This window comes from Zootoca vivipara, chromosome 11, assembly GCF_965207765.1.
Source record: "Zootoca vivipara chromosome 11, rZooViv2.hap1.1, whole genome shotgun sequence".
In the NCBI taxonomy this organism is placed as follows: Eukaryota; Metazoa; Chordata; class Lepidosauria; order Squamata; family Lacertidae; genus Zootoca; species Zootoca vivipara.
This window is the reverse complement of record NC_142594.1, coordinates 25,923,497-25,939,524: the sequence shown is the minus strand read 5'-3', so window position 1 is coordinate 25,939,524 and position 16,028 is coordinate 25,923,497. Positions and strand designations below refer to the sequence as shown.

Below are 16,028 nucleotides of genomic sequence, written 5' to 3'. Positions count from 1 at the left end.
TGTAATTGCAATGCCATGTAAAAACTTACAGTTTTACAGATCACCTCTGGATTAACACGAGCTCTGATCTATAAGAAGACCTTTGGAGTGTTTAGCCTTGCAAAGTTGCAGGAATCAATCGAGTTCTTTTCTTTGATAAAGTTAATAAATTCCAGCTATAAGCCAGCACGGTGACTGGGGTGATAACTAGCAAAAGCTAACACAGGCCAAAGGTAAAGCTCCCCCCCCCCTGAATTGTTTCTGCTATAAAAAGAATAAAACAATCAACTGGACCAAAAAGTTTGCCTTACTTCCTTATAGCAGGAGAAGATCCCCCATGGTTCCTTCTGTCATTTGTCAGAGGCCATGTGTTTGAAGTGGGAAACAGTATACCTCTTCATTGGAGTCTGAAGTTTATACCTAAGGGATGCAATACACTGACCTTCTCAAAACATTTTAGCTGAAATGCAAATTTTGACATCTCATCCAGAAGTCAGTGGAGAGTCTTGCCCTTGCTTTTGAAAAATGAACGTGTGGAAACCTGAACTGGGCTTTCCCTTTAAAAGATAGTCTTTGCTGTTGCCAGATTTAATATACTTCTGTCTAGATGACAGCTTGTTTCCTCACAGAGTCCTTTGATCACAATTTTTAGAACTCCATTCTGCCCAATAAAAGGGATAGCATGTCTGGCAGCTCCAGTTAAACTAATTGTCATAGGTACCAAAAGACTGGCTCTACAACAGAACTCTTACTGTTTTGACTCCTGTTCCTGTCTCTGCAAATAACTTAAAAGATGCAATTTCTACTCGCACCATCGGCACCGGGTTACTGGCACGCATCTAAAAACATTAGAACCACAGGGAAAGCAAGATAGCGGATATTTTCATGAACCCTGGAAAGCAATTAATAGAGAGTGTCTTCAGAACTGTACCCAAACTTACTGCATCATATTATGAACCCTGTGATCACGTTGTATTGCGTGATGAATACACGCTCAGATTTGCAATTACTGTACGCTTTAATAAATATCCTAAATATTTTGAAAAGTGGTTTTCCTTAAGTGCTTGATGTGTTTCCCTGAAATCATTTTAGTAATCATTACAAAAATCAGACCTGTTAGGTAGAATGAGTTTATCATTCTCAGACTACAGAGAAAAAAGTCTCAGCTTGAGGTGTATGGGCTTTCCTAAGGTGGGCTAATGATGCAATCTGGTTAGAACAGGTCACATCTAGGAAACTTTGAATATTTTATCCTTTCTTTGTTTGTTTGCTATAGATGCTTACAAAAGGCATTAATTTTCAATTAGTAGAGATATTTTCTCTCAAAGGTTTGAAGTTGAATGGGATATGTTTTCGTTGGATATGCAAGCCTCTGCTCACTGCCACAAGTGGTTAGGTGCGTGGACAGATTTGTGCATAATATTGGTTTTAGCTCAACTGACTAGTACAAATGATGCCCCTTAGGCATTTGTGTCATGCTTTTTGTATTAGTTTGCAGACAGCACACAGGGCAGCTCATCTCTGCGCAGTCCTTTATGCTGCTGCTCCTGTTCGTAGGTACACTCGGGGCACTTTTTTCTTCGAATGTCTGTGCAGCGATTTCATTGAAAGGGTTTCAGGAAATTATGGATTTTATGAAAGCTTACACTTGGGGAAGAATACATGAAAAGACTTGCTGTAAGCAAAATATATAATGTATTTATATGGCTTGTGTTCTGCGGCTAGGTTATTTACTTACCATATTTTCATGCAGAGTGAACCAGGTACAGCTGCCTTTTGAAGTCCTTTCTTCGTTAGACTAATTTCTCAAAACACTTCCTCTGCTGCTGCTGCTGTTTACTTTGGCTTAGACGTATTCCTGATGGTTTAATTTCCTGCAAACAAAAGAAACAAAATGGTCCAGGTTCCATTTGCTGGAAGCTGTTCCACCAAGTAACTTTCTCACTTTGGATCAATTGCCAATACTGCTTTTGAGAACTGCACTTTGTACAGTTAGCCCAAATGTGGCTGAATGGTCATTATTAAAGTACTGTCTTTCTAGATCTGTTCGTTTTGTTTTGGGCAGCACTTCATATATTTTATATAAACAGCACATCTTAATGATTGCCTCCTTCGAATACCAGTTAAGGATCCTATTTCCAACCAAAGATGAGGATAAATTACCTTTCATCTTGAGTGTTAGAATTCTGTGGGCTTCATGCTGCCAAAGTTAACAGTGTTCGAATCAGCCATGAAGCTCCCTGGGTGATCTTGGTCCAGTCACCATCTCTTAGCCTAGCCTAACATCACAGGGTTGTTGTGGGGATAAAGTGGAGAGGAGGAAAACCATGCACACCACCTTGAGTTACTTGGAAGATAAAGCTGGTATATAAATGTAATAAATAAATAACTTGATGCTCCCCTGTGGGCCATTAACAGTACTTTAACCAAGCACAGAAATCATCCCTCTTGCTCTTTTTACACCTCTATGTCAAGGCATCTAGCCGTCTCTTGCTACATTGCAGCCTTGTTCTGGCTACTCCAGGTCCCCCAAGCCCAATTCCTCTTCCCTGTCCGAACTTGACTTCCCACTTGCTAGGCCACAAACAATTCAATTCCATGCTGTTTCACCCCAGTGCTTTTTGTGCCTCTGTTTGAATGCAACCCTTGCTCTGATAGATCTCTCCAGCTTTCTCCTTTGTGCTGGCTTTCATGCGGCCAGATTCACAGTTCTTCACAGCTGCCGGGAGACAAATAAATGCATGCCTAGTTCCAAGCCTCTCTCCTGTGAAAACAGGGTTGGTTTTCAGATTCCCCCACACCCACCCACCCCATCACAACCATGTGTGCCTCTCCCCTTGACATTCTGATCTGGAGCTGATCTTCTTGCAACTGCTTGGGAAGGAAGTGCTCAGTTACAGTTGGGGAAGCTCAAAGGCTGTCTTATAATTTCAACTTAGGATACTTTAACCGGATCCTCACCTGAATTTCAGCACACTGACTTGCAGCCACATGATCTTGGGAAAATGTCACTGTTTATACAACTTTACAAAAAGCCTTGGAATTCATTTAATATATTAATGCCAAAGTTGCTCCAAGGGTGCTCTTTCCATGAACTACCCCGTATGTCACACGAGGGTTGCAACATCTGCCTTATCAGGTCTGCAGGAATGGTGCTATAATGCATCACAAAAGAGAAAGATATCCCCACTTTGAACTTGAAAGCATGCAGAAGGAGTACAGTGAGGGAATAAATATGTTTCCTAACTGGGCGGCAGTCTGGATCTCATTCTCTCTCAGATTCTCTTTAAGGCTAACCCACCTGATGCCGAGGAACTGGCATATGGAATGTTTTACAGATGGCCCAGCATCAGTGACTCATATAGCTGTAGATGATTATCTGTCACACAGATGTTTCAGCCTCTCCTTTTCTGCTATCCCCATTCAGCAGTCAGCCATTCCTGGTGGCTCAGCAACAGATGTTTCCAATGCCAGTATATCTTGCCCATTCTGAATATAAGCGGCTGGTATCTTTGCATACTTGGTCATCTTCACCCATTTTGATTGCAACTGGAGAGTGCTTGTGTGCTATAGGATGAGGGGATCTTGTCTAGATCCCCTGTTTTGTATCATTAGCTGCAGAAATATCTATTATCAGTAACTATGTCAATGAAGATAACGTATTTTGAGTGATAGTTGAACCTAAGAAAGTAATTGATACAATTGGTGATATGGACAGCATCCAACAGGGTTAATTGATCAATACAGCCCACTGATTTAAACTCTGACAAATGTGTTTTCCATTTCAAGGTAGCCACAATTGGTTAATGTATAAATCAATTTACACAGATATTGGTAATACCCATGGTGCTGTTGGTGGTAAAAGGCTCTGATGTTGTTTTTTTATGGGTGGGGAGGGTAGTTCAGCTACAGGAGATTCTGGGATCGTTTTCTCCAATGTCCCTGTATCTCATCAGGTCCTTCTAGCATGACAGTTGGTGGTAGATGACCACATAGGGAAGAGCAGGCACCCCCAAACTTTGGCCCTCCAGAAGTTTTGGACTACAATTCCCATCTTCCCCGACCACTGGTCCTGTTAGCTAGGGATCATGGGAGTTGTAGGCAAAATATCTGGAGGGCCGCAGTTTGGGGATGCCTGGGGAAGAGGATAGCTTAGCTGGAGTTGCCTCTGAGGTAGTCTGTGTCTGCCTGTTGCTCTTTCCTGAAGTGGCGACAACTGGGGATGATTAGATTGTGGTCTTTCTGCCCCACCACCTCTTTGGCGTACAAATTCACGGTCTTCATAACACCATTCAGAGTTGCTGTTTTTGCAATCCTTCAGTTCACTGTGACTTCCACCAATAGTGAGTTGAAGTTCTCTGATATCTCCATTTTGGGCCTCTTTAAAGAATCACGCCAAACAGCTATTTCATCTTTCATTTCTATGTTTTCTGCCCCCACCCAATCCTCTTTCTTTGTTTCAGATACTTTCTAAATCTATTGAACAGTTAAAACAGCCCGGCAGCCTCGAAGAAGCCGAGGAAGAGCTTCATGGAGAACATTTGATGCAGGAAGAAAGAGCATCCTCTCTTGGTAGCAGCATTCGGGATGACAGCAGTAGCATTTCTTCGGACGACAGACTGGGGCAGCCTTTAGGGGCCGTGAAGGTGAAAGAGGAACCACAGGACAGTGATGATGATATTCAAAGTCAGCAAATGGAATCTGGGGAGAAAGCTGCTTTTGTGCAACAGGTAATAGGCAAAGATTTAGCTCCAGGCTTCGTAATTAAAGTGATTATCTGAATACTCTCATAATAAGCATTTCTGAATCCTTGGTGAACAACATGTGTTTTTCTTCCCCCATCCACAGGGTTCAATTGAATTGCGTGTTTTTAGCAATCAGCAAATCTAACAACGCCAGATATGTTCACACCTTAAGCATAGCGAGAAGGTTTTTGTTAGATCGGGAAACTCTTATTGCCGTGCGAGCTTTGGGGTAATTCGTAGAATTGGTATTCGCTCCAATGGATTCTACCACATTAGTTCTAGTGAAATGGAACTCATTGTTGTGTGAACTTTCTGATCAGGCTACTGCTGATCAGACCTCGGAATTTCTCTTCCCTTTTGGTTTCGCTCCATTTCTAAACTTCTTTGACATCTCAATGTATACTTTTGTCAATTTGTATATAATGTACCATACTGTAGTCCTAAACACTGTTTAAAAAGAAGGGGATTTTCCCCCTTCCTTGGTACTACCAGCCCAAATACCAGTGATCTGAGCTTTGTATATAGAATGTAACCTGGAGAAAATGAGTCGGAAGGCAAATGAAGACCGGCATAGAATGCACTTTTAAAAACTAAATTGGTTTTCCCTATCTGCGCTACTTAATTTTATGCCCCATCTTTTTATCACTATCTTCATCTGTTTCCTTTGAGGATATTTCTTATGTGCAACATTATGCATGATATACCTGTATTTGTGTTGAGATGGTGGTGGCAAGGAACCAAATTATGGCGGTGATTGCCAATTTATTTATTCAGCAAAAACTAAGTACAGTGGTACCTCGGTTTATGAACACAATTGGTTCCGGAAGTCTGTTCATAAACTGAAGCGTTCATAAACTGAAGCGAACTTTCCCATTGAAAGTAATGGAAAATGAATTAATCTGTTCCAGATGGGTCCGCGGTGTTCATAAACCGAAAATTCATAAACCGAGGTGTTCATAAACCGAGGTTCCACTGTATCACAATAGCACACAGCCTAGCACAGAGGTTTACATGCTTATACCAGTAGCAGGCGAACACATTTGTGTTTCCAGCACCCATCTTGGGGCCAACTTTCTCCACTACCCTCCTCTCCTAGTTGGAAAATTAAGTCAGCTGTTCATCCCAGAGTGCCCAGTCAAAGCCATTGAGCCTTAGTGTACTTGGTTTACCCAGACCCCTGGCCAGCTACTCTGTGTGTCAAGTAAAGGGGAATGTCTAGGTCTGATTCTCTTGGGAAATTTGTCTAAAAACAGAGCAGGTTGGCAAATACTTTTCAATAATGCTGTAAGTATTATTTACTAAGGCACGCATCCAGCTATAGGTAGTTGCAGCTCCAGAAGGACCAAAGTCCTTTTGAATGCTTTAAAATCAGAACAACTCAGTATGTAGCAGAAGCTGCCGTTTACTTAAGCCATTGCTGTGTCAGGTCCCTGCTGTTCTCCTGCAGAAAAGTAATTGTGTGAAGGTGGACAGGAAATGCCTTATAGAAACAGGAAGTCCAAGTGACTCATGCACTGTGGAATGTAAGAGGGGGCAAAGGGGAGCAGAGGATAGGGTTTTATTCTCTGTTTTCTAAAGGGCACTCTATGAAATGATTTATTGTCAAAGAAAATAACAAAGCAAGTAGGGAAATTGTTAAGGAAGCTTTCCAGTGAAACATTTCCTTTATATTCCCTTTTGATATGTTTACTTTGTTGTAGAGGTTTACTTTTGTTAAGCTAAAGATGCATTGTATTAAGGCCCCCTTTAATATGGATAATCCAAAACTGACCTGGAATCCTTGTCAGCCCCCCCCCCCAAAAAATTAAAATGTTTATATTTCTAAGGTATTTTAAGGTGCAGTATCTTTTTCAAAAAGAGAGCGCTGTTTTGCCAAATGGAAAAGTTCTAATAAAAGCACGTGGTGTTTACATTTTTATTTTCTAGAATCCCATATAAAATGCTACAGTTTCGAAAGATACATTATCCTACCCGCAACCCCTACATCACGAAGAGACTTGCTAACAGCACCAGTAAATATGATTTGTGCCACAGTTGACCATTTTCCTATTAATATATCATTTAAGTGTAGAAAGATGAATGTACACAAGAGACACACTGTCTTGAGTGACAGGTGTATACACCAGGGGTCAGCAAACAAATTTTTTCAGCAGGGGGCGGGTCCACTGTCCCTCAGACCTTGTGGTGGGGCTGGACTATATTTTTTGGGGGGAGGGGAATGAATGAATTCCTATGCCCGACAAATAACCCAGAGATGCATTTTAAATAAAAGCACACATTCTACTCATGTAATAATAATAATAATAATAATAATAATAATAATAATAATAATATATTTATACCCCACCCATCTGGCTGGGTTTCCCCAGCCACTCTGGGCGGCTTCCAACAGAAGAATAAAATAATTGATTAAAGATTAAAAACCTCCCTAAACAGGGATGCCTTCAGATGTCTTCTAAAAATTCTCTTTGACATCTGGTGGGAGGGCGTTCCACAGGGCGGGCACCACTACCGAGAAGGCCCTCTGCCTGGTTCCCTGCAAATTGGCTTCTCGCAACGAGGGAACCGCCAGAAGGCCCTAGGTAAAAACACCAGGCAGGCCCCACAAATAACCCAGAGATGCATTTTAAATAAAAGGACACATTTGACTCATGTAAAAACACTCTGATTCCCGGACCGTCTGCGGGCTGGATTTAGAAGGCATTTGGGCCGGATCCGGTCCCCGGGCCTTAGTTTGCCTACCCATGGTATATACCTATTCCACTCCCTGTGCATTTTATGACCGTGGTAGCTCATTGCATCTTCCCGTCATGTATACACACAGCAAAGCAGACATGCGAGTGCTTGTCACATGTGGTGGTGTACATTCCTGCCCCGCCCCCACTTTCACAGAAGAAATTCTAAAGGGGAAAATGTGGTGCTGTGTGAAGCAATTCTGACTGTTTCAAGATATTGCTTCAACACAGCAGTAGAGCTGGGCGATATATTGCTATATCATCCCAAACGGGTTTGAAGTTCATATCAGCTGCATTTGTGACCTAGCAATAATATTGCAAATCATGGTGCGTGTGTGTGTGCGCGCTAGGCAGAAATCACAATGTGGGGGGAAACCATGAAGCCAGCCAATGCTTCTCTTGATTCCTGCAGCCCCTCTTAACTCTGCTGGCTCAGCTCTTTCCTGCCTCCTGCAGGGCTCAGCAAATCACAAGAGCAGGCGATGGCAAAAATCACGATGCGGGGAAAACTGTGAAGCCAGCCAATGCCGCTACATAGCTCCATCCTTTTTCAGACATCATGATATATAAGTATATTACAATGTTAAACTGGTGATATATCACAATGTTGAAAATCAGATATTGCCGCAGCTGTCCAGACAGGTCATATTCTGGGAACTGGGTGCACTTTCCCAACATTTGTATTCCCTGGAGTCTAGCTGAGTAGGTTGCTCAGCTGGTACTATTTCCCTCTGATTTTAAAAAGTACCTGTGATAATTAGTCTAGGAAGAAAGGCCCCTATGGTATAATCCTGCTTATATGCACCGTAGCTCAAGCAGAAATATAGAAACCCACTGTTCAGACAAGCTCCTAAATGCATGCAGCCCATTTTCTTGTGTGTGTGTGGTGGCAGTGCAGAATGTCATGCCAATGTTTAGGAGCAAAATGCTAATTTCAATAGAGGGGCAACAAAAAATGTTTCCATCAGCTTTATTAGAAGATGCATGAACACCGACTCTCAGATTTAAGGGCTTTAATGTAAACAGAGAGATCATCTTCCTTCTTGAAGAAAAGTAAGAAATCTGATATTTAGATCCATAAAGTAGATCATTTGTGAAAATATATTTTCCCATCTTGTACATTCTTTTTCTGATCTTAGCCCACTCAACAATGGATAGAACATCTTTTAAAATATTTTATTTGGGCAGATACCTGGATATAAGCAAACTTTTGTACAATAATATTTCAAAAATGTGTAACTGTAAAGATATTTTTATAAAGAATTGAGGAGAGCTTCCCCAGTATAGCCAGTGGACTTTCATGCCACTCATTTTTTTTTAAAAAAAGAGAGAAGTTACCTGGAACCAGTGAAAAAGGAAAACTGGGTTTACGCAACCATCTTTCTAATTGCTAATTGTCACATTTTAAATCTATTGTATTTATTATAATTTACACCTTTGGTGATCTCTTGTTTTGTGTTGTAAATATATTATGTTTGTATGTTCCCTATTTTGCCTTCTGATACAAGTCTATATATTCCTTTCTCAAATAAAGTTTTTTTTCTCAAAAGATTCCCTTTCACATACTTGGCTTTGTGTAAACTTGATAATTCTAAGGCACTGCTTTCTCTTTGATATAGGCAAATATATTTGCTTATTATTGTAGAAGTAACAGATTTAGGAGCATGCTTTTTATTCCATTACACATTGACCTGTTACTTGATCCCACTTCAGCCATTACACATCGTACAAAAATGGAAGTATCTGTGCATGTTCATTTTATCCTCATCACATTTGTCTTGAACATGTGGGTCAACCATTGTATCATCAAAAAACTGCAATAACGCAAGTAAATACCATTTTTCTGGTTATCCAGAATTTTGATAGCTAACCATTGTTACTCAAGTCCCCCCCCCAACAAAAAACAAAAAAACCTTAAGTGACTTATTTGCCTGTGAAAAGTTGTAGAAGTGTTAAGTGATGCTGATGATTGCAGATCTGGGGTCTTTATATCTATATATAAAATGACAGTGCTAAAACATCACAGGTAAGGACCTTTCCATTGAAGATGGTTTCTTAAAAGCTAGTGGCCTCAGTCTGGAACAAACTGGTTACGTTTAAGTTTCAGTGAAATCAATGGGGCACGTGGCCCTTGAGACATATATAGAGTGATATAAGGCCCCTGTATTGGAGCAGCATTCAGAACCCCTGTAAAAACTTTATATTCAGTCTGGAATGGGATGTGTTGCACTTCATTATCTGTGGGGAAATGGATTGCCTACACACTGGTCCCCACTCTTTGTTGTCTTCAGATATCTTTGCACGTGTGCAATAGGTGGTGGACCGGATAGGAAGGAACCAGAGAGCACTTCACCTTCAGTTCAAGCAAGAGTAAAATCAGAGCAAGGGGAGCTCAGGGAAGAGGTTGCACTGCCTTTGGAAGCCACCCATGCCTCCTTGGGGTGATCACCCCATTGAAGACAAGGTGGCTTTTAAAGGTGCTTCATGTAACTAGAATTCTTCCATGATGACATTGTTATGGTCTGCATATTGTGGAAATGCATTGCTGGCATGCAACTTTTAAGAAAGAGAGATCTAAAAACAGGCAAAATGTGCATAACTGGCCGACTGGACAGTGCATCTGGATATGCAAACCATATTCTGTGGGTTCCAGCCGTTTTATAAATGGCGCTCGTTTTTGCAAATGCCACTACAAATGCTGCCATGATTCTTGGATCTTCAAGATCAGGCATCCCCAAATTTCGGCCCTCCAGATGTTTTGGACTACAATTCCCATAATCCCTGACCACTGGTCCTGTTAGCTAGGGATCATGGGAGTTGTAGGCCAAAACATCTGGAGGGCCGCAGTTTGGGGATGCCTGTTCAAGATGCTCCCTGCCAGTAACTAATGTAGGCAGAGCAATGCAATTTCATTCATTGGCAACACAGTCATGCAATCCAGTCATTCCCGCTGAAGTCCTCACTGAAATAAATTCTGTCTCTTTTCAATGCAACTATGCTGTTCTTGCCATCTTCATTTCCATCCCTGAGTAAAGGATGGAGTTGTGTTGAATTAATGGCAAAGTCTCAACTGATTTCCATGTAAATAAATTTCACTCAACATCTTCCATTTCCATCATTGTCTGAAATCTTAGCTGCAGTGAATGAAATCTTAGTTGACCAATTTCTCTGCAACTAGATGTTACACACCATGTTCAAAATTTGTAATTCCAAGCTCTATTTTCCCTGTTTTATCTTCACTGGCATCCTGGGGTACTTTTAGATAGATATAGGAGATTCCATTCTCCACTCAGAATCTGACTAAGATATATTTTTCTCTCTCCTATGTATTAGATTTAAAATTTTAATACTCCAAATTAACATTTGAAATTATTTGTCCCAGTAATTTTATTGAGATACTTAGGGACCCTACCAACAGTGCTCTCCATCAGACTGTATTAAGGTCCTGTATAGTGTGGACTGGGATGTGGGTGGCGCTGTGGTCTAAACCACAGAGCCTTGGGCTTGCCGGTCAAAAGGTTGGCGGTTTGAATCCCCGCAAGATGGTGAGTTCCTGTTGCTCGGTCTCAGCTCCTGCCAACCTAGCAGTTTGAAAGCTCGCCCAAAAGTGCAAGTAGATTAATAGGTACCGCTCTGGTGGGAAGATAAACGGCGTTTCCGTGCACTGCTCTGATGTCGGTGTTCCATTGCGCCAGAAGCGGCCACATGACCCGGAAAAATTCTCTGCGGAGCGGACAAACACCAGCTCCCTCAGCCAGCCTGTAAAGCGAGATGAGCGCTGCAACCCCAGAGTTGTTTGCGACTGGACTTATCTCAGGGGCCCCTTTACCTTTATAGTATGGATTCAATTTTTACTCCACTAATAAAGGTCTTTATACTGTAAATTCACTTCCCTGAACTAGTGTTTTCTGGGGTCACCCTTGCCTACTAGCACACTTGTTGCTTAGTTTTTTATTTTATTTTTTTAAAAAATGGTCACTTCAATAGCCGAGTTTTGCATGGGGCCAAGATTCAAAGAAGTGATGTGTATGCAAGGTTAGATGTGAGGAGAGAGAATGGCATGAGTAGGTAGCCAGAGTGTCATCTCTCGCTTTGTCTGTGCTCATCTACTGTTTTGCTGTTGCTAAAGAGAGGTCTGTGTTTAGATTCAAAAGTCGTTTGCTCATCTAGTTTGTTGGAACGGTTGCATGGAGAGAAACAAATGAAGTCTCAGCTGTGCTTGAGTGTCCTGAACCCCTGGCAGCAAGTCAGTATGTCAAGTCCAAAGTTCAAAGACCAGGGGTCAATCCACACAAGCTAAGTCCGAAGGTCAGGAAACAAAGTCCATGGTCAATCCAACTAAATCAAGTCCAACAGTCAGGATACAGTCCAGTGTCATACCCCAAGCACAGTCCCATAGAGGTCCAGAAGCATCCAAGCCAAGGTCCATCAACAGCACCTCAGCTCTGCTTCCCTGTTGTACTTTGCCTGCTGATTGCAGCATCTGGGCTTGATGGGGCAGGTGACCCTCACCTGTTCCAAGCTTCCTCCAGCTGAGGAATCACACACCTCCTCCCAGAGCTAGCCAGCCCCACCTGGCCAGCTAGGGAGCTGAGTGGTGGGCCCTTGCCTGACTCAGCCTCCTAGAGCGTCCCTCCTGCTGCTCCCTATACTTCAAAGCCCACTGTGACCATGGAAACAGGGGCCCCTCTGGCTCTGGTGATGGGTCCTGCTGCTCTGATTCCTGTGCACTGACTCCCATCCTCCGTCACCCTGTGAGTACTTCTCCATCCCCTGCTTGCCCCGGTGTGTCCCAGTCACAGCTACACCCCTTGCCAGGATCCTCTTCCTCCTTCCCATTGTCCTGCCAGTTCAATTAGCTTCTCCCTCGTGGGTCCATAACAGTTATTCAGATCCCAGCCTCCAGTACCTAGAGGAATAGATTTTTGCAGTACAGTACAGTATGTAATCATAGGGACCCAGGTGGCGCTGTGGGTTAAACCACAGAGCCTAGGGCTTGCTGATCAGAAGGTTGGCGGTTCGAATCCCTGCAATGGGGTGAGCTCCCGTTGCTCGGTCCCAGCTCCTGCCAACCTGTTTGAAAGCACGTCAAAGTGCAAGTAGATAAATAGGGACCGCTCCAGCGGGAAGGTAAACGGTGTTTCCGTGCGCTGCTCTGGTTCGCCAGAAGCAGCTTTGTCATGCTGGCCACATGACCCGGAAGCTGTCTGCGGACAAACGCTGGCTCCCTCGGCCTATAGAGCGAGATGAGCGCCGCAACCCCAGAGTCGGACACGACTGGACCTGATGGTCAGGGGTCCCTTTGCCTTTACAGTATGTAATCATTAAAAAAAACCCACTTCAAGCTCAAGCCCCAATACTTGTCTCCCTCAGTGTTTTCTGTTAAGATGTTTCCAAGAAGTATAATCCTGTAAAACACTGGGCTTACTTCAATGGGTCTACTTCCATGTGAACAGCTATAATATTGTTCTTTAAATATTCCTGAGATGGTCTATAGCTGGGTGATTTTGTCCTAACCTGGCTTCACACTGGGAGAGTTCTGTTGATGGACACAGGGCTGCATCATTGAATATCAGTGCTGTTACCCAGAACAGACACTAGTCAAGTGGGGTAGTTGACTCAGACAACAGATGCTGGAGAGTGGGGAGCGGTACTGAGATTTTAGGGGGTGGTATAGCTGTGTAGCCTGTCCACTGTTAGCCCTAAATCTAGCTTGCACTCTTCAGATACGGTGGAGCGTGCTGTTCCATTATCAGATTTGAAGTAAGATTCGACGCCTGGTCTGATTGGCTTTGGTACGTGGAGTTGGGCTTGTGGACTTTTGTTCTTTGCCTCAGGCAGCACAATGTCTTGGTCTCACAGTGACTAGTACTTCTGGACTTCAGGGTGTTCATTACAAGTTTTGTGTTCCGTTGGTATGGTGCATTGAAAAAGAAACGACATATATTTGGCACATTTGCGCAAGTTGCGTGCATTTCTTCTTAAGTGAAGTGAAATAAGTACTTAGTTTAGTGCTTTGCCAAAAGGTTATTGGGCAAACAACAGTCTTAGTGTGCCAAGCAGGGTTTTCTTTCCAAAATATATTCTTCTTTATGTTGAAACACATTTTATAATGATGGCTGAGGTTTATCTCATTTGAGAAATTTTCTAGACATCTCTTTTTAAAAAAATAGTAGTGATTAATCTACTCTACCACCATGACAATCATTGATGAGGTGCTTCTTCCAAATAGGCTAGTAATCTTGGCAGATGGATCCTCTAAGCTTTACCGGTGATCTAATCTGGCACTCGTGTCTGCTGAGCAGCTGAGCTAGGAGTTCTTTACCAGCACACATTTGAGCTAGTTGGGATCATCCTCTGCCAAACAAAGCCGATGGTGACAGATTAGGTCAGCCTGCCAATGGCAATTCCACTGGAAACATCAGAAAGTGCTGATAAATCTACTACGTAACTAAGAGCCAATATACACATCAAGAAGAAGGCAAATTGTACAGCCTTCCTGGGACTCGGCTCCTTAAGAATGCAAATGGGCCATCATATGATGGGATATCTTCTCAGTCAGGAATAGGGAACCTGTAGCCCTCCAGATGTTGGACTCGGCTCACATCATCCCTAGCCATTGGCCATGTTGACTGAGAACTGGAGTCCAGCAACATCTGCAGGACCACAGGCTCCCATCTCTGTCCCAGCTTTCTTTAAAAATGTGTGTAGAAAACCAGTTAGGAAGAAGACAAAGTATCTACCTGACCTGCTTACTTCCCACAGGCAAGAGGCATCATCCAACCACCTGTAATTGAAGGAATGCAGTAGCTTTGGGGAGGTTACACCATGAACTTTCCACCACCACCACCACCACCCGCCCCCGAATGTGCAGATCACCTAAAATGTAGTGGAATGACCTTGAACCTGCACTGAGTTTTGCATTTCAGTGCCAGACTGGAAGTTGGGGGAAGACATCCTCATAGAAAGAATCATAGAATCATAGACTTGTAGGGTTGGAAAGGGCCACGAGGGTCCTCTAATCTAACCCTCTGCAATGCAGGAATCATTTACCCAACTGTTGGAAGGTTGTAGAGACCGATGCAGGAGAGACATGTTTTGTTGCAGCTGGGGCAGATGAAGGCATCCGGTTGTGCTGCTTCAGATTCACCGTGGGCATTTCTTCGCTCTGTGCTCCTCCCACTTGTTGAGGGAGCAATAACAGGAGAGGGCAGTGGCCTTGATGCCCTGCTCAAGAACTTTTCAGAGGTATCGAGCTGGTCAGGCTATATGGATCTTTTGCTTGATCCAGCAGGACTCTTCATATTTCTCAAAGGAGGAAGTTGTGTGACTCTCTTTTAACAATGTGTGCATCTGCGCAGTTTTGAGAGGGGCACGCTACACTGATTCAGGAAGGGTCTTGAAAACGCGAAACTTGAGCATTACCGATTCCCTAAACTGCTGGATCTTGCCCATTTGACCTTGCAGCCTTCCAAATACAGATATATCCACGCAGGCCGTTTGAGCACAATGGCAAGGAGTTGATGAAGGGTCTTTATTATTCTTAACTTTAACTTTTCTTTTTGTGAGCATCTTACATTTCTCAAACGATTACGCTTTTCCCAGCACTGGCCTAGCATAAAAGATTTACTGTTACAGTTTGTGTGTGGCCAGGCAGTGGCATATGGAAAACATGTTTCCTGCTATTTAATTTAATTACTCCAATCTCGTGCCAGCCCCGGGCATGTCATGCTGGACCTGTGAGGCTCATTGTCTGTCAAAGAGATGGACAATATCTTGGCTTTGTTTAGTTGCTCTGCAGGCTGCAGATAAAAAAACAAAAAAAACCCTGAAATGCCGACTGTTTGTTTAACCAAACTTTGCATTTTTTACCATTTGGCTTTGATTTCTTTTTTGCAAGTGAGAGAGAGAGAGAGAGGAGAGAGAGAGAATGACATTTTGGCCCTGTTGAGCTGAAAGAGAAACATTAAGGATCGGAAGATGAACTGTCACATTCTGAGGTTTCCTATATGAAAAAGTTTTCTGGTTTAGAAATGAGCTTTGTTAGCAGAAATTAAAGAGACATGAATCACAGTTTATTTTAGACTTTGCTGCTAGCGTGGCACAATGTGGGGAGCGGGGTGGGGAGGAAGGCCCCGGCTGTGTTTATTTCATTATAATGAATTTAATTTTGATTTAGCTTTTGGTGGTCTGGCAGTACCACTATGTTTTTTAATTTGCCTTCATTCTTAATGCATCAAGCATCAAACCACTGTTTCGTTTTGAACTAATTCACAGGGGTATAGGAAGTGGTCTATCTAGCTGACACTGGCAGGCAGCTGCTCATGGATTCAGGTAGAGGTTTCGTTGAACGAGAGACTTTCTTCCCAGAATTTGAACCTGAGACCTTCTACAGAAAGCAGATGCCCTACCACTGAGCTGTAGCCCTTCATACTCTACACCATTTTGTGTGTGTGAAGATTTTTCAATTTCATTCCATAAGGTATATAAAGCAGAGATAACAACAGATGAAAAACAAAGCTGTAAAATGGGCACATAGAGTAAGTACAGGTATATATGGGTTAAATAA

At 42.8% G+C, this 16,028-nt stretch overlaps 1 protein-coding gene across 5 annotated transcripts in view; it reads left to right on the top strand.

Annotated features, from left to right (window-relative positions):
* HDAC9 (histone deacetylase 9) overlaps nucleotides 1-16,028 on the top strand; it is a 450,375-nt gene that overhangs the window by 253,474 nt on the left and 180,873 nt on the right. For 4 of the 5 annotated variants that reach the window (XM_088653965.1, XM_035130280.3, XM_088653966.1 and 1 more), the window contains one exon: nucleotides 4,443-4,709. In XM_088653965.1, coding sequence (XP_088510091.1) covers nucleotides 4,443-4,709 — 267 coding nt within the window. Of the gene's footprint in view, nucleotides 1-4,442; nucleotides 4,911-16,028 lie in introns of those variants that run through there. The other variant, XM_035130275.3, reaches the window with a different exon arrangement.